This window comes from Notothenia rossii, assembly GCF_949606895.1.
Source record: "Notothenia rossii genome assembly, chromosome: 3".
Taxonomy (NCBI): domain Eukaryota; kingdom Metazoa; phylum Chordata; class Actinopteri; order Perciformes; family Nototheniidae; genus Notothenia; species Notothenia rossii.
The window spans coordinates 309,799-335,872 of record NC_136901.1 but is presented as its reverse complement, the minus strand read 5'-3'; the positions used below and the strand labels follow the sequence as shown (position 1 = coordinate 335,872).

The 26,074-nt window shown below is 47.1% G+C and overlaps 1 protein-coding gene across 1 annotated transcript; it reads left to right on the top strand.

The window, feature by feature from the left end:
* Positions 1–1,935: 1,935 nt before the first annotated feature.
* Positions 1,936–25,053, top strand: LOC307034581 (interphotoreceptor matrix proteoglycan 2-like; the record flags this gene model as incomplete). Its single annotated transcript, XM_079673413.1, has 21 exons — positions 1,936–2,017; positions 4,068–4,355; positions 5,773–5,977; positions 6,193–6,225; positions 7,287–7,348; positions 7,450–9,203; positions 9,271–9,432; positions 11,886–11,944; positions 12,041–12,061; positions 13,107–13,345; positions 13,500–13,558; positions 13,673–13,841; positions 14,229–15,254; positions 15,557–15,900; positions 17,446–17,665; positions 17,836–18,046; positions 19,264–19,452; positions 19,554–19,683; positions 20,014–20,093; positions 20,625–20,666; positions 24,113–25,053. The coding sequence occupies 20 exons, from the start codon at positions 1,936–1,938 to the stop codon at positions 20,656–20,658; spliced, it is 5,367 nt and encodes a 1,788-aa protein (XP_079529539.1). The 3' UTR covers positions 20,659–20,666; positions 24,113–25,053.
* Between the last annotated feature and the right edge of the window lie 1,021 nt (positions 25,054–26,074).

Genomic DNA, 26,074 nt, shown 5'->3' with positions numbered 1-26,074 from the left:
TGTGTTCCTGTTGTTTGTTGTTGTGTAACTTCCTGTTGTTTGTTGTTTTTGTGATCCTGTTGTTTGTTGTTGTGTAACTTCCTGTTGTATCTTGTTGTTGTTGTTGTTGTTGTGTAACTTCCTGTTGTTCGTTGTTTTTGTGATCCTGTTGTTTGTTGTTGTGTAACTTCCTGTTGTATCTTGTTGTTGTTGTTGTTGTTGTTGTGTAACTTCCTGTTGTTTGTTGTTGTGTTCCTGTTGTTTGTTGTTGTGTAACTTCCTGTTGTTTGTTGTTTTTGTGATCCTGTTGTTTGTTGTTGTGTAACTTCCTGTTGTATCTTGTTGTTGTTGTTGTTGTTGTGTAACTTCCTGTTGTTTGTTGTTTTTGTGATCCTGTTGTTTGTTGTTGTGTAACTTCCTGTTGTATCTTGTTGTTGTTGGTGTTGGTGTTGTGTAACTTCCTGTTGTTTTTTGTTGTTTTGTTCCTGTTGTTTGTTGTTGTGTAACTTCCTGTTGTATCTTGTTGTTGTTGTTGTTGTTGTGTAACTTCCTGTTGTTTGTTGTTGTGTAACTTCCTGTTGTATCTTGTTGTTGTTGTTGTTGTTGTTGTGTAACTTCCTGTTGTTTGTTGTTGTTTTGTTCCTGTTGTTTGTTGTTGTGTAACTTCCTGTTGTTTGTTGTTTTTGTGATCCTGTTGTTTGTTGTTGTGTAACTTCCTGTTATTTGTTGTTTTTGTGATCCTGTTGTTTGTTGTTGTGTAACTTCCTGTTGTTTGTTGTTTTTGTGATCCTGTTGTTTGTTGTTGTGTAACTTCCTGTTGTATCTTGTTGTTGTTGTTGTTGTTGTTGTTGTGTAACTTCCTGTTGTCTCTTGTTGTTGTGTTCCTGTTGTTTGTAGTTGTGTAACTTCCTGTTGTGGATTATAGTGACAGTAAACTGGTTCTCAGTGAAAACAGCTTCAGCTCTGGTTTCTCTGACCTCTAAAAGCTTAAGGAGACCTCCGAGAGGTTCAGGTAATCCTCAGATCAGGCAGCGTCACGACCACCTGTCTCACCTTCACCCACTGAACCAAGACTGGACCCCACTGGACCCTGCTGGACCCCACTCGACCCCCCCGAACTTTACCCAACTTGACCCCCCAACTGGACCCCCCCACTGGACCCCCCAACTGGACCAAACTGGACCCCACTGGACCCCACTGGACCCCCCAACTGGACCCAACTGGACCCCACTGGACCCTGCTGGACTCCACTGGACCCCCAAACTTGAACCAACTGGACCCCCCAGCTGCACCCCTCTGGACCCCCCCACTGGACCCCCAACTGGACCCCACTGGACCCCCCAACTGGACCCCACTGGACCCTGCTGGACTCCACTGGACCCCCAAACTTGAACCAACTGGACCCCCCAGCTGCACCCCTCTGGACCCCCCCACTGGACCCCAAACTGGACCCCCAACTGGACCCCACTGGACCCCACTGGACCCCCCAACTGGACCCCCAAATTGCACCCCCAAACTGGACCCCTGGATACTCAAATAATCAGTAGAAGTAGAATAGGTGTTCGTCCTAACTTCTCTAATGAAGATACTTGACTGTTGTTATTTATTATCTTACTGTTGTTAACATACATTAGCATCACTAGCACTAGCATTAGCATGTGTTTAACCCCTACTCTACCTGTCTGTTTAACCAACCAGTTGCTAATTATACCTGTGTGTATGGCCCAGAAGCAGCTCCCTCTCTGCAGGTGCATTGTGGGTAGCTAACCTGTGTGTAGCCTCAGTCCCACATGCAGCCTCTCAGCTGAGGTCTAACCGGAGCATTAGCAGCCGCTGGTTTGACTCCTGTAATCTCCTGACACTCAGCAGATTAGCTGAGTGGATTAGAGTCCATCTGCTAAGTCCCCCCCCCACCCCCCCCAGCTTCCTGTGAGCATCAGCTCTCTGCCTTCAGTCATGGAGTCCAAACGGGTCGGGAGGACGCTGCTGTGGACGCTCATGCTAATACTGCTGGCAGGGACCATGGGACCAGGAACAGGTACTTCCATAATATTATAATATATAAAAGTATTCAGAGCCTCAGGTAATACCAGCAGTACAGCAGGTAAAGCCCTCAGCAGTACTTATACTACTAATGCTAATACTGCTGGCAGGGACCATGGGACCATGAACTGGTACTTTCATATTATATTATTATTGTATATATGTATTCAAAGCCTCAGGTAATACCACCAGTACATACCCAGCTTTATATACTACTACTACTACTTCAGGTACTAAATATTCTACAGGTCCTACAGGTCCTACAGCTCCTACAGGTAATACAGCTAATACAGGTACTACAGGTACTACAGGTCCTACAGGTAATACAGCTAATACAGCTAATACAGGTACTACAGGTTCTACAGGTGCTACAGGTTCTACAGGTACTACAGGTTCTACAGGTAATACAGGTACTACAGGTTCTACAGGTGCTACAGGTCCTACAGGTCCTACAGGTCCTACAGCTCCTACAGGTAATACAGCTAATACAGGTTCTACAGGTTCTGCAGGTTCTACAGGTGCTACAGGTAATACAGGTGCTACAGGTAATACAGGTGCTACAGGTAATACAGGTAATACAGGTTCTACAGGTACTACAGGTGCTACAGGTAATACAGGTGCTACAGGTAATACAGGTAATACAGGTGCTACAGGTTCTACAGGTTCTACAGGTGCTACAGGTTCTACAGGTGCTACAGGTAATACAGGTGCTACAGGTAATACAGGTGCTACAGGTAATACAGGTAATACAGGTAATACAGGTTCTACAGGTTCTACAGGTCCTACAGCTCCTACAGGTAATACAGCTAATACAGGTGCTACAGGTAATACAGGTGCTACAGGTAATACAGGTACTACAGGTGCTACAGGTAATACAGGTGCTACAGGTAATACAGGTAATACAGGTGCTACAGGTAATACAGGTTCTACAGGTTCTACAGGTCCTACAGCTCCTACAGGTAATACAGCTAATACAGGTGCTACAGGTAATACAGGTTCTACAGGTAATACAGGTACTACAGGTAATACAGGTGCTACAGGTGCTACAGGTACTACAGGTAATACAGGTCCTACAGGTGCTACAGGTTCTACAGGTAATACAGGTTAGGGTTAGGGTTGGGAAGAACCTGAGACTAAATGCTGGAAATTATCTATCAAACTTCTCCATGTAAAAGATTCCTGTATTCAAAATTAAATGTGTGTAAAGTGAGTGAATAGTTTGTCTCAGCCAATCACACGCTGTGTTCTTTGATCTAACGCAGCGTGTGATTGGTCCGTTGCTCAGTGTTTTAACAGCTCAGCGTCTGTAAGCTTTAATAAGGAGGAAACTCCTACTATTATAACTATTATACTGCTAATAACTAACATCCTATTATAACTATTATACTGCTAATAACTAACATCCTATTATAACTATTATACTGCTAATAACTAACATCCTATTATAACTATTATACTGCTAATAACTAACATCCTATTATAACTATTATACTGCTAATAACTAACATCCTATTATAACTATTATACAGCTAATAACTAACATCCTATTATAACTATTATACTGCTAATAACTAACATCCTATTATAACTATTATACTGCTAATAACTAACATCCTATTATAACTATTATACAGCTAATAACTAACATCCTATTATAACTATTATACAGCTAATAACTAACATCCTATTATAACTATTATACTGCTAATAACTAACATCCTATTATAACTATTATACTGCTAATAACTAACATCCTATTATAACTATTATACTGCTAATAACTAACATCCTATTATAACTATTATACTGCTAATAACTAACATCCTATTATAACTATTATACTGCTAATAACTAACATCCTATTATAACTATTATACTGCTAATAACTAACATCCTATTATAACTATTATACTGCTAATAATAAGTTAGTTAGCGTTATGTATATGTACTATCCCTAACTAACGTCTTGTTAATAACTAACGTATCTACTACCACTGAAATACAGTTTGGAACCCGTAGTATTTCTAACCTTTGGTTCCCCACAGATGGCTCTCCAGATGGGACTGTGGATCAGGAGGTTCCCGGCAGCGGTTCTCTGGGTTCTCTGGATGGTTCTCTGCACGGTTCTCTGGACGGTTCTCTGCACGGTTCTCTGGAAGGTTCTCTGGGTTTTCTGGAGGAGGCCATGGAGCTGGATCAGTTCCTGTACAGACGGCCCGTGGCTCTGTCTCGCAGGAAGAGGAACATTCTGTTTCCCAGCGGAGTCCGTCTGTGTTCTCAGGAGACCTTGGAGCAGGCCGTCAAGAACCACCAGAACTACTTCCAGCTCCGAGGTACGATCGCTCAGAACCCTGAAGAGAACCCCTGGCCCTAAAGAGAACCCCTGACCTTAAAGAGAACCCTGATGAATGTGGATGGCAGGTCAGATATAGATCCGGACTCTGGACGTGTTTCTCTGAAGTTCTGATCCAAACTCCGATTAGAGTTCCTCATAGGTCAGATGTTCCTCAGGGTCAGAGGTTCCTCAAATGTTCCTCAGGGTCAGAGGTTCCTCAGAGGTCAGATGTTCCTCAGATGTTCCTCAGAGGTTCCTCAGAGGTCAGAGGTTCCTCAAATGTTCCTCAGGGTCAGAGGTTCCTCAGAGGTCAGATGTTCCTCAGAGGTTCCGCAGGATCAGAGGTTCCTCAGATGTTCCTCAGAGGTTCCTCAGAATCAGAGGTTCCACAGAGGTCAGAGGTTCCTCAGAGGTCAGATGTTCCTCAGATGTTCCTCAGAGGTTCTTCAGAGGTCAGATGTTCCTCAGGGTCAGAGGTTCCACAGAGGTCAAAGGTTCCTCAGAGGTTCCTCAGAGGTCAGATGTTCCTCAGGGTCAGAGGTTCCACAGAGGTCAGAGGTTCCTCAGAGGTTCCTCAGAGGTCAGATGTTCCTCAGGGTCAGAGGTTCCACAGAGGTCAGAGGTTCCTCAGAGGTCAGATGTTCCTCAGATGTTCCTCAGATGTTCCTCAGAGGTTCCTCAGAGGTCAGATGTTCCTCAGATGTTCCTCAGAGGTTCCTCAGAGGTCAGAGGTTCCTCAGAGGTTCCTCAGAGGTCAGATGTTCCTCAGGGTCAGAGGTTCCACAGAGGTCAGAGGTTCCTCAGAGGTTCCTCAGAGGTCAGATGTTCCTCAGGGTCAGAGGTTCCACAGAGGTCAGAGGTTCCTCAGAGGTTCCTCAGAGTTCAGATGTTCCTCAGGGTCAGAGGTTCCTCAGAGGTTCCACAGAGGTCAGAGGTTCCTCAGAGGTTCCTCAGAGGTCAGATGTTCCTCAGGGTCAGAGGTTCCACAGAGGTCAGAGGTTCCTCAGAGGTTCCTCAGAGGTCAGATGTTCCTCAGGGTCAGAGGTTCCACAGAGGTCAGAGGTTCCTCAGAGGTCAGATGTTCCTCAGATGTTCCTCAGATGTTCCTCAGAGGTTCCTCAGAGGTCAGATGTTCCTCAGATGTTCCTCAGAGGTTCCTCAGAGGTCAGAGGTTCCTCAGAGGTTCCTCAGAGGTCAGATGTTCCTCAGGGTCAGAGGTTCCACAGAGGTCAGAGGTTCCTCAGAGGTTCCTCAGAGGTCAGATGTTCCTCAGGGTCAGAGGTTCCTCAGAGGTCAGAGGTTCCTCTGTGTCAGATGTGAGACCGCAGACTGTGGTTCCTCTAACAAAGGTCCACCCGGGTTCTCCGGCTCTTGTGGTCTTCTGTGTATTATATTATATTTGTATCTTTGTACAGTATGTCAGGAGACGGTGTGGGAGGCCTTCAAGGTGTTCTGGGACCAGCTCCCGGAGCGGGACCAGTACCAGGACCTGGTTTCTCGCTGTTTGGACGGGTCCATTAGCACCAGTGACATCAGCAGAGAGTTCAGCCAATCAGAGCGCCACGCCCAGCTCATCAGGAGCGTGTTTCAGAGTCTGCAGCCGGCGGCTGCCCTGAACAGGTCTGCGCTCATTCATCTCTTTGTTTAGATACAGGATCACCCGGTGTCCTTTAACGAAGGCTTTAACAATAACACTCCTTTACAGAAATACATCCTAAACATAGATAAGTGACAGGTAGCGAGTTTATATGAGTATATACATATAACATAGTATATAAATGATCAATATAAATATATATAACACAGTGTATAATGACGGTGTGTTTCTGCTGCAGGGCGTCCAGCTCCTCAGCTCCTCCTCCATGCAGGTACTCTCACACATACTTTATATACATGGAAATATATGTATAGTTATACATAACAATAAATCAGTCTATACAAACATGTTCTCTACATTAACTACTTTATTTCTGTAATTTAAATACAGTTGCAAGAAAAAGTATGTGAACCCTTTGGAATTACCTGGATTTCTGCATAAGTTGGTCATAAAATCTGTTCTGATCTGCACGTTTGAAGTTTGCAAAAGAGCACCTGGATGTTCCACAGCACTACTGGCAAAATATTCTGTGGACAGATGAAACCAAAGTTGAGTTGTTTGGAAGGAACACACAACGCTATGTGTGGAGAACAAAAGGCACAGCACACCAACATCAAAACCTCATCCCAACTGTGAAGTATGGTGGAGGGAGCTTCATGGTTAGGGGCTGCTGCCTCAGGGCCTGGACAGATTGCCATCATCCACGGAAAAATGAATTCTCAAGTTGATCAAGACATTTTGCTGGAGAACTTAAGACCATCTGTCCACCAAGTGAAGCTCAACAGAAGATGGGTGATGCAACAGGACAACGACCCAAAGCACATAAGTAAATCAACAACAGAAGAAAATAGGCCTTCTGGAGCGGCTCAGTCAGAGTCCTGACCTCAACCCAATTGAGATGCTTTGACCTCAAGAGAGCCATTCACACCAGGCATCCCAAGAATATTGCTGAACTGAAACAGTTTTTTAAAGAGGAATGGTCCAAAAGTCCTCCGGACCGTTGTGCAGGTCTGATATGAAACTATAGGAAACGTTTGGTTGAGGTTATTGCTGCCAAAGGAGGGTCAACCACTTATTCCATCCAAGGGTTCACATACTTTTTCCACCCTGCACTGTGAATGTTTACATGGTGTGTTCAATAAAAACATAAAAACATATAATTGTTTGTGTGGTTTTAGCTTAAGCAGACTGTGTTTGTCTATTGTTGAGACTTAGATGAAGATCAGAACACATTTTATGACCAATTTATGCAGAAATCCAGGAAGTTCAAAGGTTCACATACTTTTTCTTGCAACTGTACATGATTCAGTGTATCAATACCCTCCTCTGTAGACTTAAATACTTGTCTCTCTGCAGCTCAGAGTCCGGAGGGGTGCACAGCGGGGGGGCGGCAGGTAAGCTCACAGGAAGCTACCCCTTCACAATAAAAGCCTTCATGGAAACTGCTTCTATAGATCTGTCTTCTTCTCACTGACACAACATCTGCTCTTTACAGAGGAAGACGTCAGAACCACCGGGTCCGGGCTCTCCCCTGAAGAGGTTCTCCCAACGGACTCTGGACCTGAAGACCTCCAGGAGACTTCAGAGGGTCCAGAGGTGGTGGTCCCTGACACCAAGGGTCTTCCTAAGTCTGAAAAGGTCCAGGATTACTCTGTGGAGATTCAGGATGTGTCCCCAGAAGGCGAGGAGCCGCCCTCAGAGGTCATGGTTCAGGAGGTCCACACACAAGCTACCACTGTAGTTCTTACGAAGCCCACCACAGAACCAGAGTCAGTGACCCTGGAGACAAATCCTGTCCTGGACCCAGAACCCAAAGACAGTTCTTTGGGTATCACGAGGGACGTACCATCAACGCAGGAGGTTGAAGACAAGGATCTACAAGAGACACCTGAATCAGTTGAGGAGGGAACTCTTGCAGAACCAGAAGAAGATCCTTTAGAGACCGAGGTAGATGAATCAGAAGAAGATCCTTTAGAGACCGTGAAAGAAGAAGAAGCAGAGGTTCCTTCCCAGGCCTCCTTTCTGACCACGGACCGGACCATAGAAGAAGTCAGTGAAGCACCAGAAGACCAGCTGAGTTCCGGAGTTACCTCTGACCCGTTCGTCCTGATCCTACAAGAAGATGAAGATGCCACGGTGGAACCTGAAGAAGATCTGGTCTTAATAGAAGAAGTAACCAAAGAGTACGCAGAGGTGATTCCAACTACGGCAGGCCTACCAGCAAAAGAAGAAGAACCAGCTCAGGGAGTAGCTGCCGTAGAAGATCCGGTACAAGAACTGGCTGAAGAAACTGAAATCACTGAAGTACCAGCACAGGAAGTGGTTCATGTAGAAGATACAGGACTCGTAGAAGAAGCAGAACTCGTAGAAGATAAGGAGCCTCGAGGAGAACCAACAGAAGAAGACGGACTAGTAGAAATTGCAGAAGAGACAGTACCTACAAGAGGTATCACACAAGAATATTCGGGAGAAGAAGTAGGTGAACCCGAATCAGAAGGATCCGAACCAGAAGTTGCTGAAGAAGCGGTCTCAGAGAGTCTCCTCTTGACAGAACCAGAGGTACCAGAGCCAGAAGACCCTGAGGAAGAACCAGAATCTGTCCCTGAGGAAGAACCAGAGTCTGTCCCTGAGGAAGAACCAGAGTTTGTCGCTGAGGAAGAACCAGAGTCTGTCCCTGGGGAAGAACCAGAGTCTGTCCCTGAGGAAGAACCAGAGTTTGTCGCTGAGGAAGAACCAGAGTCTGTCCCTGAGGAAGAACCAGAGTCTGTCCCTGAGGAAGAACCAGAGTTTGTCACTGAGGAAGAACCAGAGTCTGTCCCTGAGGAAGAACCAGAGTCTGTCCCTGAGGAAGAACCAGAGTTTGTCCCTGAGGAAGAACCAGAGTTTGTCGCTGAGGAAGAACCAGAGTCTGTCCCTGGAGAAGAACCAGAGTCTGTCCCTGAGGAAGAGGTGGTCCAAGAGGGTCCGAGTGAAATATCTCCAGAAGTCGGGACTCCCACCGGAGCAGGAACCGCAGAACCGCAGAAAGTCCTGGAAGAGGTACCTGTGGAGGTCCTACCTGAGGGCCCCCTGGTGGAGGTCCCTGCAGAGAACACCCCCGGCCCCCTGTTGGAGGTCCCTGCTGAGAAGGTGGAAGCCACCACCAAGTACGTGGTTGAGTACAACAACGGGAACTTCCCGGCCCTGACGGAACGGCCCCTGGACCTGGACGGGTTTGGGAACAGCTTTGGTCTGGAAGATGAGGACTCGGTGAGTAAACTTGGCCCCCGAACAAACCCTCATCCGGTTCTGGTTCTGACGTCCTGTCTGGTTTCAGATCGGGAACGAGATAGACGGTACCCTGCTGTGGCCCCAGAGGGCCCTGAAGGAGCAGGTGGTGGAGCTGAGCCTCAAACTGAGAGGAGAGACCTTCAGTGACGCCCTGAGGGACCCGAGCAGCACCCAGTACCAGCTGCTGGACCGCCACTTCATCCGTAGGGTGAATACTATAATTTATTTTACTCTAACACAGTGGTTCCCAACCTGGGGGGTGCCAAAGATCGCAGGGGGCACGCCAGGCTTCAGATGATTTGAGGCCAAATATCATATTTAGACTTTTTTTTACATACAATTGTAACGCAATACATGATTGTCACTAAAAGCCTTGTCTCTACTTTACAATAAAATATAAAAAACAATTGATTAATTAATTTTAATAAAAATTCAAGTTAGTAGCTATTATAGGCATACAAAGACAGAAATGTATAATTCTTTCTTTGATAGAAATGTTTCTTCTGCCCGTAAAGTGTCCAAACCGGGCTTATCTGGTTAAGCACATTTTTAAAACCGGAGGGGGTTCTTGGGAAAAAAGGTTGGGAACCCCTGCCCCAACACACACTCGGGCCCTCCTTACTGTATGATGTCTCCGGGTTCTGCAGACATGGGGGTCCCTTTGTTTCACATCTTTCTTGTGCATCTAGTTTTAGTGGTTTCGTGTCTCTCCAGTTTTGCTCGTCTTTCAGGTATTTTTTTATTGGTTGCGGTTCTTTTTAAATTCATATCATTTGGTCTCTCTGTTTGGGAATTGTTTGTCTTGTTGTTTGTTTTCAGTTTGCATCTGATTCTGGTTTCCCTCTCTGTCTATCAGTTGGGCATCTGTTTTGAATCTCTCTTTGTGTAGTGGTGTTTCCCTGAGGTGTTGTTCTGGATCGTGGTTCTGTGTTGTGCCTCTGTAGGTGTTTCCCAGTGAGACTCTGTGGTTCTGGGGGTGTTTCCCAGTGGGACTCTGTGGTTCTGTGTGGTGGTTCTGGAGGTGTTTCCCAGTGAGACTCTGTGGTTCTGTGTGGTGGTTCTGGAGGTGTTTCCCAGTAGGACACTGTGGTTCTGTGTTGTGGTTCTGTAGGTGTTTCCCAGTGAGACTCTGTGGTTCTGTGTGGTGGTTCTGGAGGTGTTTCCCAGTAGGACTCTGTGGTTCTGTGTTGTGGTTCTGGAGGTGTTTCCCAGTGGGACTCTGTGGTTCTGTGTGGTGGTTCTGGAGGTGTTTCCCAGTAGGACTCTGTCTGTGGTTCTGGAGGTGTTTCCCAGTTGGACTCTGTGGTTCTGTGTTGTGGTTCTGTAGGTGTTTCCCAGTTGGACTCTGTGGTTCTGTGTTGTGGTTCTGGAGGTGTTTCCCAGTAGGACTCTGTGGTTCTGGAGGTGTTTCCCAGTTGGACTCTGTGGTTCTGTGTTGTGGTTCTGGAGGTGTTTCCCAGTAGGACTCTGTGGTTCTGGAGGTGTTTCCCAGTTGGACTCTGTGGTTCTGTGTTGTGGTTCTGTAGGTGTTTCCCAGTAGGACTCTGTGGTTCTGTGTTGTGGTTCTGGAGGTGTTTCCCAGTGGGACTCTGTGGTTCTGTGTTGTGGTTCTGGAGGTGTTTACCAGTAGGACACTCTCTGTGGTTCTGGAGGTGTTTCCCCGTAGGACTCTGTGGTTCTGGAGGTGTTTCCCAGTTGGACTCTGTGGTTCTGTGTTGTGGTTCTGGAGGTGTTTCCCAGTAGGACTCTGTGGTTCTGGAGGTGTTTCCCAGTTGGACTCTGTGGTTCTGTGTTGTGGTTCAGGAGGTGTTTCCCAGTAGGACTCTGTGGTTCTCGAGGTGTTTCCCAGTTGGACTCTGTGGTTCTGTGTTGTGGTTCTGTAGGTGTTTCCCAGTAGGACTCTTTGGTTCTGGAGGTGTTTCCCAGTTGGACTCTGTGGTTCTGTGTTGTGGTTCTGTAGGTTTTTCCCAGTACGACTCTGTGGTTCTGGAGGTGTTTCCCAGTACGACTCTGTCTGTGGTTTTGGAGGTGTTTCCCAGTACGACTCTGCTGTTCTGGAGGTGTTTCCCAGTACGACTCTGTGGTTCTGGAGGTGTTTCCCAGTAGGACTCTGTGGTTCTGTGTTGTGGTTCTGTAGGTGTTTCCCAGTACGACTCTGTGGTTCTGGAGGTGTTTCCCAGTACGACTCTGTGGTTCTGGAGGTGTTTCCCAGTTGGACTCTGTGGTTCTGGAGGTGTTTCCCAGTAGGACTCTGTGGTTCTGTGTTGTGGTTCTGTAGGTGTTTCCCAGTACGACTCTGTGGTTCTGGAGGTGTTTCCCAGTACGACTCTGTGGTTCTGGAGGTGTTTCCCAGTTGGACTCTGTGGTTCTGGAGGTGTTTCCCAGTAGGACTCTGTGGTTCTGGAGGTGTTTCCCAGTAGGACTCTGTGGTTCTAGAGGTGTTTCCCAGTAGGACTCTGTGGTTCTAGAGGTGTTTCCCAGTAGGACTCTGTGGTTCTGTGGTTCTGCAGACTCAGCTCTGGTTCTGTTTTCTCTGAGTCTGGAACCAGGAACCTCTGTATGTTCTGCTCAGGGTTCACTGGTGCTGTACAGTGGGTCATCAGCAGTACCACACACATACGGCCTCTTTCAAAATCCTGATTTAAAACCTGTGTGTTTCAGATCCAGGATGCGTTGGAGCGGCTGCCGGACTTCAGGAGCGTCCGCGTGGTGGAGTTCAGGTGCGGCTGGTTTTATGTATTTATCACTATTTAAGACACACACGGAAGATGTTTGAATATCAAAGTATTTATCTTACAAATGATTTGTGTCCGCAGGCCGCAGAAGGACCTGGAGCGGTGAGTCCGATTAACTCCAATAATGTGAATTTGTTTCCCCTCCAAGATCACTTTTGGTTCTGACTTCCTGAAGAACCTGTGGTTTCCCCCTTCAGCTTCCTGTCAAATCCCCCCTGTAATCCCCTGTAACGCAGTTAGCGTTAGTTAGCGTCAGTTAGCGTCAGTTAGCGTTAGTTAGCGTCAGTTAGCGTCAGTTAGCATCAGTCTGATACACCTCTGCAGGATTACACCAGGCTCTATAACAACCACCCCTCACTACTAAACGCTTTAAGAGTTACGACGGTCAAGCTGCCCCCCCCCCCTTTCCAGGAAATTTTTCTTTTTGCTGATGGGAGCTTGGGTCCCCCTCGCAGCGAGGGTGCAGCGAGCCGTTTGGCCGATGCAGAAAAAATAAATTGAAGAACATTTTTGAACATTTTTTTGAACATTTTTCACAAATATAAATTAAAACGTTTTTTTCATAATTCTATTTATATTTTGTGATTTATTTCGGACACTTGGGTCTGGGGTTTATGGTGTTAGTCTTGGGGTTCCGGTGTTAGTCTCGGGGTTCTGGTGTTAGTCTGGGGATTCTGGTGTTAGTCTGGGGGTTCTGGTGTTAGTCTGGGGATTCTGGTGTTAGTCTGGTGTTAGTCTGGGGGTTCCGGTGTTAGTCTCGGGGTTCTGGTGTTAGTCTGGGGATTCTGGTGTTAGTCTGGTGGTAGTCTGGGGGTTCCGGTGTTAGTCTGGTGTTAGTCTGGGGGTTCTGGTGTTAGTCTGGGGGTTCTGGTGTTAGTCTCAGGGTTCTGGTGTTAGTCTGGGGATTCTGGTGTTAGTCTGGTGTTAGTCTGGGGGTTCTGGTGTTAGTCTGGGGGTTCTGGTGGTAGTCTGGGGGTTCCGGTGTTAGTCTGGTGTTAGTCTGGGGGTTCTGGTGTTAGTCTGGGGGTTCTGGTGGTAGTCTGGGGGTTCTGGTGTTAGTCTGGTGTTAGTCTGGGGGTTCTGGTGTTAGTCTGGGGGTTCTGGTGTTAGTCTCAGGGTTCTGGTGTTACATCTCTTTTTCTCACAGGGGTCTGGTGGTCCTGGTCCTGTACTCCATCACCCTGGAGGTGGACGGCAGCAGTGGGGTGAACAACGCGACCCTGGACTTCATCTCTCTGCAGAACAACCTGGTGGAGAAGAACTACCCGGGGGCCGCTGAGCAACCCACCGTGGTCTACACCATCACCGACTTCAGGAACTACATCACTGAGGCACTGCACAAAGACGGCTTCCTGGGCAACAGCAGCCTGGAGGCGTCCCAAACCGGTACGTAGTTCTGGTTTCCTGTAGTCCAGCTTTCCTGTAGTCCAGCTTTCCTGTAGTTCTGGTTTCCTGCATCCCACACCATTATATGGTTCTGGTTTCTACGTCCTGTGTCAGTCCATCAGTGTAGTCACAGGTCTTTTCTCTGTCTCCACAGCGGAGAACTCGTTACCGGCGGTGAAGACCACCAGCCGCCCGGAGGCCTCCCATAGCATGGTGGGTATATAGAAATGTGAATATGTAATAAACATAGAAGCATTTAATGTATATATATATAATATACTGTATATATATAATATTATATATATAATATTATTCTATATATTCCAGGATAGCGTCCTGGCTGGAGAGAAGCCTCCGGACGCTCCGCTGCACGAGGCCGATCTCAGCAAAGATGACTTCTTGTTCGACCCGTGGAAAGGTGCGGGGGGCGGGTCCAGTGAGAATGACGTCTTCCTATTGGACGAGAGCACGAAGCCCGTCGGACTGCGCAAAGACGGTGAGAAACATCGGCACTTAAACTCATAATCAAAACATTTATACGTATTTTATTTTGAAGGGGACCCCCCTCACTCAGCGCTTCCTGTTTATAGATCTTTATACAACTTTTATTTTGAAGGGGACCCCCTCACTCAGCGTTTCCTGTTTACAGGTCTTTATAAGCCTTTTACTTTGAAGGGTACCCCCTCACTCAGCACTTCCTGTTTACAGATCTTTATAAGCCTTTTATTTTGAGGACCCCCTCACTGAGCACTTCCTGTTTACAGATCTTTATACGTCTTTTATTTTTGAAGGGGACCCCCTCACTCAGCACTTCCTGTTTATAGATCTTTATACAACTTTTATTTTGAAGGGGATCCCCTCACTGAGCACTTCCTGTTTACAGATGGAGGTTTAGAGGCGGAGGGTTTCCTCCTCAGTAACGCCTCGTCACCGACTCTGAAACCTCAGACTGATGAAAGATCAGGTTCTGGATCCTCTGGAGGCGGACCTGGGTCTGACCTCTGGTCCTGGTCTCCCAAGCCTGTCTCTGAGGGGGGGGGCAGCATGGAGGTCCTGCCGCCGCCGGACCTGGAGGACGAGGAAGACGAGGAGGAAGAGAAACAGGAAGTTATCACCAAAGCTCCTCCTCTAAAGACGACTGCTGCTCCAGCTGTGGAAGGAAGCCCGGACCTGGACCTGAACCTGGGCCTGGTAACGCCTCACATCAGCACCAACCCGCGGTTCTCCACCACCCCCAAGGCCCCGGTGTTCTGGCCTCAGGTTACGCTGACCGTGGAACTGAAAGAGGCGTCCGGTGTCTTCGATGACATCGTCTTCAACGGGAATTCCATCACCGGGTCTCCGGACCTCCAGGACCATCTGGACCATCAGGACCTTCAGGACCATCAGGACCTCCAGGGCCATCAGGACCATCAGGACTGGACTCTGGAGGCTCCGGTCTTTGCAGGACCAACGGCGGTCTATCTCTCTGACACCACCGAAGAAGAAGCAGCTGTGGAGCCTACAAATGGGTCTACATCAGAAGAAGAAGTCTTTGAGAAACAGGAAGTCCCTGAAGAAGGAGAGTCCAGCACCGGATCAGAAGTGGAGTTTGTCTCAGAACTGGACCCTCTGCTCCCAGGACCCGGGCCCTCTGATGCGGTGGAGGTTCTGGAGGAGCAGCACCTCGGCGCCGCTGACCCGGTAAATCCCGTTCTGCCGGTCTTCCTCCCGGAGGAGGACCTGGTGGAGGACGAGGTGATGGTCGTCTCCTCGTCTCCACCCTCGTCCTCCGTCAGCATCGCCCTCTTTCCGGAGAAAGACTCTCCATTCACCCGGGTCTCGAACTCAGAGCCGGAGGACGAGGAGGTGCTGCACCGTCAGATCCAAACCCACGAAGAAGAAAGTCCAAGCAGCGCCCCGGCGGCAGGTGGGTTTGTTTACGTTTTCCCCGAGGTCTACTTCCTGTTTACATTCAGAATAAGGGTCTGGTTTCATAGTTTACTGCTGATGGTCTGTGCAGACTTTATTCTAACTCAGCATACTGTGCTACGTGTGAGCTACAATGGCAGCTTAATTTAAAGCAGTGTGGTCTGATGAACTAAAACAATCATTCGATTCTATTCATTGAATCTTTCCCTAAAGTCCAGGCAACGCGTTAATAAAGGAGGGTCCAGGCTTCTCTCAGTTTGTAACATATTATGGTACCTTTGAACTGTTGATCTGGTCCAGGTGTTCCTGGTCTGCTGCCGGCGCTCCTCCATGAATCAGAAGATGCAGAAACCCTCCGAACATCGTCCTCCTCTCCACAGGAGGTTCCCCCCCCCTCCGAGCAGGTCTTCTCCGACTCCCCGAGCTTCGACGTCTTCCCACTCAGTGTTATTGATCCTGAAGGAGACGGCAGTGGTTCCTCCAGCGGGGCAGAGATGGAGGTTCCCCCCCCCACGGTGCCCCCTGCTGGCCGGGCTCTCACGGTGTTCTTCAGCCTGAGGGTCACCAACATGGCCTTCTCCAGTGATCTGTTCAACAAGAGCTCCTCCGAGTACAGATCTCTGGAGCAGCGCTTCACCCAGCTGGTGAGAAACTCAGTTATTAACTACTAGCCTGTATGAGGACATCACAACAAGACCCTGTCCCTCAGCTGGTTCTGGACTGATAATAGACTCATAAAGACCCTGTCCCTCAGCTGGTTCTGTTCTAAAGACCCTGTCCCTCAGCTGGTTCTGGACTGATATTGGACTCATAAAGACCCTGTCCCTCGGCTGGTTCTGGACTGATATCAGACTCATAAAGACCCTGTCCCTCAGCTGGTTCTGGACTGATATCAGACTCATAAAGACCCTGTTCCTCAGTTGGTTCTGGACTGATATTAGACTCATAAAGACCCTGTCCCTCAGCTGGTTCTGGACTGATATCAGACTCATAAAGACCCTATCCCTCAGCTGGTTCTGGACTGATATTAGACTCATAAAGACCCTGTCCCTCAGCTGGTTCTGTTCTAAAGACCCTGTTCCTCAGCTGGTTCTGGACTGATATTAGACTCATAAAGACCCTTTCCCTCAGCTGGTTCTGGACTGATATCAGACTCATAAAGACCCTGTCCCTCAGCTGGTTCTGGATTGATATCAGACTCATAAAGAACCTGTCCCTCAGCTGGTTCTGGATTGATATCAGACTCATAAAGACCCTGTCCCTCAGCTGGTTCTGGACTAATATCAGACTCATAAAGACCCTGTCCCTCAGCTGGTTCTGGACTGATATCAGACTCATAAAGACCCTGTCCCTCAGCTGGTTCTGGACTGATATCAGACTCATAAAGACCCTGTCCCTCAGCTGGTTCTGTTCTAAAGACCCTGTTCCTCAGCTGGTTCTGGACTGATATTAGACTCATAAAGACCCTTTCCCTCAGCTGGTTCTGGACTGATATCAGACTCATAAAGACCCTGTCCCTCAGCTGGTTCTGGAATGATATTAGACTCATAAAGAACCTGTCCCTCAGCTGGTTCTGGACTGATATCAGACTCATAAATACCCTGTCCCTCAGCTGGTTCTGGACTGATATTAGACTCATAAAGACCCTGTCCCTCAGCTGGTTCTGGACTGATATTAGACTCATAAAGAACCTGTCCCTCAGCTGGTTCTGGACTGATATCAGACTCATAAAGACCCTGTCCCTCAGCTGGTTCTGGACTGATATTAGACTCATAAAGACCCTGTCCCTCAGCTGTTTCTGGACTGATATCAGACTCATAAAGACCCTGTCCCTCAGCTGGCTCTGGACTGATATTAGACTCATAAAGACCCTGTCCCTCAGCTGGTTCTGGACTGATATTAGACTCATAAAGACCCTGTCCCTCGGCTGGTTCTGGACTGATATTAGACTCATAAAGACCCTGTCCCTCAGCTGGTTCTGGACTAATATCAGACTCATAAAGAACCTGTCCCTCAGCTGGTTCTGGACTGATATCAGACTCATAAAGACCCTGTCCCTCAGCTGGTTCTGGACTGATATTAGACTCATAAAGACCCTGTCCCTCGGCTGGTTCTGGACTGATATTAGACTCATAAAGACCCTGTCCCTCAGCTGGTTCTGTTCTAAAGACCCTGTCCCTGTCCCTCAGCTGGTCCCCCACCTGCAGACCAACCTGCACCACTTTAAGAACCTGGAGGTCCTGAACTTCAGGAATGGCAGCGTAGTGGTGAACAGTCGGATGGTGTTCGGACGCCCGGTGTCTCCAGGCGTCTCCAGTGTCGTTCATCTGGTCCTCGAAGACTTCGCCAACGCTGCCCACCAGACCCTGAACCTGGACATCGACAAGTACTCTCTGGACGTGGAGGCCGGTGGGGACGGGCTGTAGATATACACACATATATACTTGTTTTATTGCGTTCATTTATCAGAGAGTATTTATAGTTAGTCTGCTAAGCGTAATCTGTCTGAGCCAATCACAGCAGCTCCTGGTAATCCTTCTTCTTCTCTGGTCTCTGATCTTCTTCTTCTCTGGTTCCAGGTGAGCGTGCTGACCCGTGTAAGTTTCAGGCTTGTAATGAGTTTTCTCGCTGCGTGGTGAACCGCTGGTCTGGCGAGGCAGAGTGTGTGTGCGCCGCAGGCTACGTTAGCGTGGACGGGCTGCCGTGTCAGAGCGTCTGCGACGTGACGCACGACTTCTGCCTGAACGACGGGAAGTGTGACGTCCAGCCGGGGAAGGGCGCCATCTGCAGGTGGGAGGCGGCACTACACTCTTTAAATATCACTTTATTATTAAATACATTCACCTATAACAGTGGTTCTCAAACTTTTTCAGTCAGGCCCCCCCTTTGGAGAAAAAAAAAAGTCGGGCCCCCGCAACACAAATAGTCAGGCTCAGTGGCGGCGCCAGAGATTTATTTTGGGGGTGCTGTGGGGTAGCTTGTCGTTTCATGGAGGGTGCTCAAACATTTAGGGTTTCCCATTAATGTACCGGGCGCGACAGTGGAACCTTCTACTGCAACAATCCCCACGCAAATACACAGTGTGACTGTTACAATGAAGGCTCGATAATCAGCTCACGGCATATAGGTGTAAGCAGGGGTAAAGTGCTATTTTTATAGGTGGTGTGTGGACCTCACATAGGGGGTCTCAACACACATTTGAAACAGAACTGTAAACATATTTACTTTTTCTTTATGGATATTTTACAAATCACTCTTTTAAACGTTATTCTTGTTTTACTGCCATATAGTATTTCATACCTGTTTTTCATTTATTCTCTTATTTTTTTATAACTATAATGATCATATAAACGTGTGCCTCGAAATAATTGTTCACATTAATGGTGACCAAAACGTTTGAGACCCACTGAGATAACACTGAGAGAGTCCTTTAGTTCACTGAGCCTCTCAGTCTGACAGGAGAGGACTCTCCTCCACTTTGTTGTTGAAAAAACTCCTTATATCCGTTAGCGCAGCTAGCTAGCACCAGAAGCTAACAACTACGATCTCCGGTTTGCTCTCTCTCTCTCTCTCTCTCTCTCTCTCTCTCTCTCTCTCTCTCTCTCTCTCTCTCTCTCTCTCTCTCGCTCATGCGAACCCTACAAAATGGCTCGTTTCACACACACACAGAGCCAAGCTTTAATGAAACACAGAGACCCAGACGTAATAGTACTGTATGATATTATTTTAGAATCAATAATCTTTCGAATTATGATTTTTATTTTTTTTTTTTTTTTTTTTTTTTTTTCATAACCATTTTTCCTCCTGGTCTCTCGCGTCCCCCCCTGTCATGCCTCTTCGCCCCCCAGGGGGGGCGCGCCCCCCACTTTGGGAACCACTGACCTATAAGATAATTTCAAACATTTTGAAAGACTTGTTTTCTACACATCGTAAACCTACTGAAGTCCCTTTTAAGAAGATGACCTTTATATGTGTGTATTTTAATGTGCTGCCCCCTGTGGTGCCAGGTGTCGTGTCGGGGAGAACTGGTGGTACCGCGGTCAGCACTGCGAGGAGTTCGTCTCCGAGCCGCTGGTTGTCGGCATCGCCATGGCGTCGGTGTCCGGCCTCCTATTGGTGGCTGGAGGCATCGTCTATTTCCTGTCCAGAACGCTGAGGGAGCGCTACGACACAGAGGACAGCGAGGACCCAATCAGGTGAGACCTCTGACATCACTTCCTGTTGACAGTCTGAGGGCATCACTTCCTGTTGACAGTCTGCTGAGTAACGTTGTTTCCTGCACGTCTCTGGAGCGTAGTGCTAAGCTAACCGCAGCGCCGGACAGCGGCCCGGTGGCAGCTCAGTTCTACCGACGCTACGATGACGAGGCGCCGCTCAGAACCGGGTCCAGAGACCAGAACCAGGAGAACAGCTCTCTGAGCAAAGAGGTACGACTCATAATGCTGAGTCCTGTCATGGGTTCAGGGCTGAAAAAGTGGTTCCACATATTAGTAAACTACAGGAAACTGCGGCCATGTTCTTAGTCCCAACCCTCCGACCTCTGTGCTGAGTCATTGTTAATAGACTACAGGACGCTGCGGCCATGTTTGTAGTCCTAACCCTCCAACTTCTGTGCTGATTAATTGTTAATAGACTACAGGACGCTGCAGTCATGGTTGTAGTCCTAACCTCTGACATCTCTGCTGAGTCATTGTTAATAAACTACAGGACACTGCGGTCATGTTTGTAGTCCTAACCGCTGACCTGTAACCCTGCAGGAGATCCAGGAGCGTCTGAGGATCGCCGAGCTCTGCTCCAGAGATAAGCACTTCGCCGAATTCATGAGACAAACTCAAGTGTGAGTGTTTTCTATTTAAAAAGAGATCTTTTAAAATACATTTATAAAAAATTAATAACTCTGCCTTTAGATATATTTTATAAAAACTATTTATATTCATTCAGTTTTTCACAAACACTCACACTCACAGACAGACAGACAGACAGACAGACAGACAGACAGACAGACTGACAGACAGACAGACAGACAGAGAGACAGAGAGACAGACAGACAGACAGACAGACAGACAGACAGACAGACAGACAGACAGACAGACAGACAGACAGACAGACAGACAGACAGACAGACAGACAGACAGACAGACAGACAGACACACACACACACACAGGCACACAGGCACACACACACAGACACACACACACAGACACAAACACACACACACACACACACACACACACACACACACACACACACACACACACACACACACACACACACACACACACACACCAGTGTGTGTGTTTGTAGGGTTATTTGTGTGGTCGCTGTGTTTTCTGTCAGAAACTGAGTCTGTGTTTTGTGGTCAAACAGATTCCTGGAGAAGAGAGGAAGCTCCTCCACATAGACCTCCAGGTACACACTCTTATTCTGAAAGGATATATCTACACACTCTTATTTTGAAAGGACATATCTTCACGCTCTTATTCTGAAAGGACATATCGACATGCTTTTATTCTGAAAGGACATATATACATGCTCATATTCTAAAAGGACATATCTCCATGCTCTTATTCTGAAAGGACATTTCTACACGCTCTTATTCTTAAAGGACATATCTACATGCTTTTATTCTGAAAGGACATATCTCCATGCTCTTACTTTGAAAGGACATATCTACACGCTCTTACTTTGAAAGCGACACATATGTAAATACAATAATAATAATAATGGCTTTAATTTATAAAGCACTTCATATTTGCATTCAAATCCCGAAGTGCTAACATCGTAAAAAGAATAAAAAGCAATAAATAAAAATAAATAAGTAAAAAGAATAAAATAAGATAAAAGGGTGATAATAAATAAATAAAAGGTCTAGGGAAAGGCTCTATTGAAGAGGTGGGTTTTGAGGCCTTTTTTAAAAACCTCCACGGTCTGTGATGCTCTCATGTGGTCGGGGAGAGCGTTCCACAGACTGGGGGCAGCCGAGCAGAAGGCCCGGTCTCCCATGGTACGGAGCTTAGTCCTCGGGGGTTTGAGGAGGTTTGAGTTGCTGGAGCGGGTGGTCCGCACGGAGGTAAGGGGGGTGAGGAGTTCCTTGAGGTATGGAGGGGCTGTTCCATAGATACACTGGTGTGTGAGGACGGAGACCTTGAATTCGATCCTCAATTCCATGGGGAGCCAGTGTAGTGATTTCAGGATGGGGGTGATATGATCATATTTGCGCACCCTCATCAGGATCCTAGCAGCGCTGTTCTGGATGTACTGGAGTCTCTGGATGCTTTTCTTAGGGATCCCGATGAGGAGTGCATTGCAGTAGTCCAGCCTTGAGGAGACAAAGGCGTGGACTAGCTTTTCCGCGTCAAACAGAGTGAGTGAGGGGCGGAGTTTGGCGATGTTCCTGAGGTGATAGAAGGAGTTTTTGCACAGCTGTTTAATGTGGGCTTCAAAGGTCAGATGGGCGTCCATTTTCACACCCAAGTTGGTGACTTTTGAGGAGAGGGTAATGTCCTGGCCGGAGAAGGTGATGGTCGTGATGGTGGATGACCGAACCTGATGTGGGGTGCCAACTATAATGGCTTCGGTCTTGGAGCTGTTGAGTTTCAGGAAGTTTAGCTTCATCCACGCCTGTATCTCCTCCAGGCAGGTAGTGAGTGTGGGTGAAGGCAGGGCTGCAGAGGAGGTAGGGTTGATCCTGAGGTACAATTGGGTGTCATCAGCGTAACAATGGAATGATACTCCATGTCGGCTGATGATAGAGCCAAGGGGGAGCATATAGAGTGTGAAAAGGGTGGGGCCGAGAACTGATCCTTGAGGGACACCACAGGTGACGTTGTGGGTACCCGACTCTGCCTCACCCAAGGAGACGTACTCTGTTCTCCCGGTCAGGTATGATGTGAACCAGTCAAGGGGAGAGTCAGAGAGTCCGATGGTGGAGTGCAGACGATGGAGGAGGATGCCGTGATCGACGGTGTCGAAAGCTGCAGTGAGATCAAGGAGGATGAGGAGAGAGGGAGAGCCAGCATCAGCCGTCATCAGCAGGTCGTTGGTGACTCTGACCAGGGCAGTTTCTGAGGGGGGCGTGTAGATCAAGGAGACTGTTAAGGGACTGGTTGTAATATGCCACTGACTCATTTACTGATGAGAAGTTGGCGGAGGAAATATGCTGGAGGTCCAGGGTCATGATGTCCGGGTTGATGATCCTCAGGTTCCTGAAGCGGATTTGGCATTTGGGCTTGCTGAGTGGAGACTGGAAAAACAGCTCCAAAGAGATGGTCTTGTGGTCAGACACCCCCAGGTCATACACTAGCAGATTGCTGATGGGGGCGGAGTTTGTGATGACCAGGTCCAGCATATGGCCCTTGGCGTGTGTGGGGACATCAACATGCTGTGTGAGATTGAGACAGTCCAGGAGCAGCAGAAACTCCGTGGCAAAATGGCAGGAGGGGGAGTTGATGTGAATATTCAAATCTCCAAGTATGATAATATTGGCAGAGGATGTGCATAGCGTAGTGAGAAGGTCTTGTATCTCTGGAATGAAAGCAGAATTGGGTTTGGGTGGCCGGTAGATCAGAAGTATTGTCAGAGCGAAGGGGGGTTTACATTTAAATGCAAGGCATTCAAAAGAGGACAATACAGGCAGGGGCAGGAGTGACAGTTCCAATTCCTTTCGGTAGATAACAGCTAGGCCTCCACCACGACCAGTGTTGCGGGCTTTCTCCAAGTAGCTGTAGCCAGGAGGGCAGGCTTCATTGAGTGTGGAGTAAACCTCTGGCTGATGCCAGGTTTCCGTGAGGCACATGAAGTCCAATTTCTCATCAGTGATGTGGTCTTGAATGAAGGATGCTTTATTGCTGAGAGATTGTGTATTCAAAAGTTCTATTTTGGCTTTAGAAGATGTGTTGAATCTCTGTAGGGGCCGGAGTAGGCTGTAATCCAATCCACGTTTTCCAGACTCCTTCGTGTGTGGTGGTCTCGCGATGCTCTCCGTGTATTCATGCAGCGGTCTCGCGATGTTTCTGGCGCGATTTGACCCCGCTGTAGCCGGGCTCTGATGACGCGTCAGATGTGCGACACGACGGCAGACAGAGTGGATGGATGGAATTTCTGCATCTCCATGCTGGGAATATACAATTTGTCCTCTTCTTTGGCTTCGGTGGATATAGTGGTGCCGACGAAGAAGTCCAAGTTGTTTAATGACTGAGGTGCAGGTTGGAGCGTTGGAGTGGTTGAGACTCAGGAGTTGGGGAATGGAAAACTTCAACATAGCAACAGGTCGGGCGTCGAAGAAGTTTGGTAGCGGTGTTTAGCAGCGAGGGCTAACAGCAACGAGACAGCTAGAAGGCTATCCCGTTGGTATACCTCATGTCCGGGAAAGAAACAGAGGCTTGGGAGTCCGCCTGCTATCACAGTAGTAGCGGGAGAGAGGCAAGAAGTCAGCCGGAGATAGTCAGCGAGTTTGGGCGATACAGCAGGTGAGTTTGGGCGGTACAACAGGTGCGTCCCGACAGCCGTCGGGTCCAAAACCGTCAATGATCACGAGGTTTAAGATATAAAAGCACTTGTAAAACAGACTAAAAAGTTTAGCCATGTAACTATAGCTTAAAAACAGATAAAATAGCTTAAAAGCAGATAAAATAGCTTAAAAGCAGATAAAAACTCTGAGGCGTAGGAGAAGCGGCGAACATACAAGCGCCAGCGTCCTCTCCCTGCTGTGAGATCAGTGTGAAGCCACGCCAAGCAGCTGCCACGACAAACGCTCTTACTTCAAAAGTTACTGGAATTTTTTTGATAAACGACCTGTATGTATTTCCCATGATGCTTTGGAGCCCCCTTCATTAACCCATGTTGTTTCTCCGCAGAAAGCTGCCTTCGTTCTGATTGGAGGACCTCACTGCTCCCCTGGAGGTGACACTGAAACACTTTAGGATTTTATTTTGAAAGGACTCTTTGTGGACCTGAATTCTGACCTCTGATTGGTCGCCTGTCACTTCCTGTTCACTCTGTGTTTATAACCTTCAGTCACTGCTGCTCTTACTCTTATTTACAAACTGCTTTCTGTACTCTTCCTAAAGACTTTATTCTGAAACTTCCCTTTTGTTTCTACTTCCTGTTTTCATGTCGCTGATCATCGGAGAAACACGTTAGCATCTCGTTAGCTTCACGTTAGCTTGTTTTGCTCGGCGCGGCTCCCGTCAGTGCCTTCACGCTCCGTTAGCGTCCGTTAGCGTTAGCATCCGTTAGCGTTAGCTCGGGCTCTCAGAGTTGTGATGTTTGTTTTTCTCATTAAAACTCATCCCAGCCAATCAGCTGCTTCACATGTTTACATTCATCTACTGTTAGCATGTAGCCACGCCTAGCCTGTGTACGAATCCAAAGAAACCAAAACTTTTTCAAAAGTAATTTTTTATTTCTGACAACTTTATTTTAGTGCAAAATATGAAGTTACGAAGTATTTCGCTAAGCTTTTTTTTTTTTACAACCAATATTATTTGGTTGTTATCTTGTTTAAAAAAAGTTATATTATGATGGAGATCGTTTTTCGTACTTCTACGAACAGATTAAAGTAAATATTGGAGTCTTTAAATCACGGCCAATAAAAACCCTTCTTACTGTTTATTAGTTTTTATTACTTGAATTTGTCTTGGTTGTTTGTTTGTTTAGTTTTTCTGTTTTTAACATTTAGATTTCCTGTTTTTTAGTTCTAAAATATGTTTGTGTTTTACATTCTGTCGTAGAGAATAAATAAATATAATGTGAATTTTCTAAATAAAAAGAAATATTTTTTACAGCAACACCACGCTTCGTTTATTACTAGTATTAGTAATACAATTGTAGTATATTAAAAGTAGTAGTTAGTACTTAGTAGTGACATCATTACAGAACCCCAGTGGCCCCAGTACTGATCCCTGTGGGAAGCCATGTCTCACTCTAGAGGACCAGAGCCCTTCTTCTTCTTCTTCTTCTTCTTCTTCTTCTTCGATGAAACTTCTTATATTTCCTCAGTGAGTGGAAACAGGTCCTATAGGAGGGGAAGAGCCCCCCCCCACACGCACCCCCCAGGGTCTATATAAGGTCCCGCCCCCCCCCCTCAGTCTTCTTCTGTCAGGTGTTCAGGTGTGTGTGTGTCTTCAGGTGTGTGTGTGTGTGTGTGTGTGTGTGTGTGTGTGTGTGTGTGTGTGTGTGTGTGTGTGTGTGTGTGTGTGTGTGTGTGTGTGTGTGTGTGTGTGTGTGTGTGTGTGTGTGTGTGTGTGTGTGTGTGTGTGTGTGTGTGTGTGTGTGTGTGTGTGTGTGTCGTGTCTTCAGGTGTGTGTCTTCAGGTGTGTGTGAGGTCTTCAGGTGTGTGTGGTAGTGCTGTGTTAGAGCACCCTCTGGTGGCCGACGCTCTCCACTGTTAGACCATCAACATTAAAGGATGGGTTTAAGACTGATAATGATTATTAAAAAGATATATTAACACCTTTAATGAACATAAAAAGAACAGTTTTTACTGCAAATCACCCGAATTAATAATACATATTTTAAATATATTTTTTTTAAACCATTAGATGGCCATTTTATACAACCCAAAACCACTGTTGACGATTAATTTAAAATAGCATTAATATCCATTAAAAGAGAAATTCAAACGTTTATTTATTGTTTTTGTTATTTAAAGACCAGTTTCTTTTATTATACTTTTGATTTTCACCTAATTTCTAATTAAATGTTCTGTTTTCCCAAAGGGCTCAATGCATTCTGGGAAATGTGGTTCCTCCGGTGGCAACATCAAAAGGTAAATTCATATTACTTTAAATTCACTCTTTGTTTAAATTAAAAAGTAG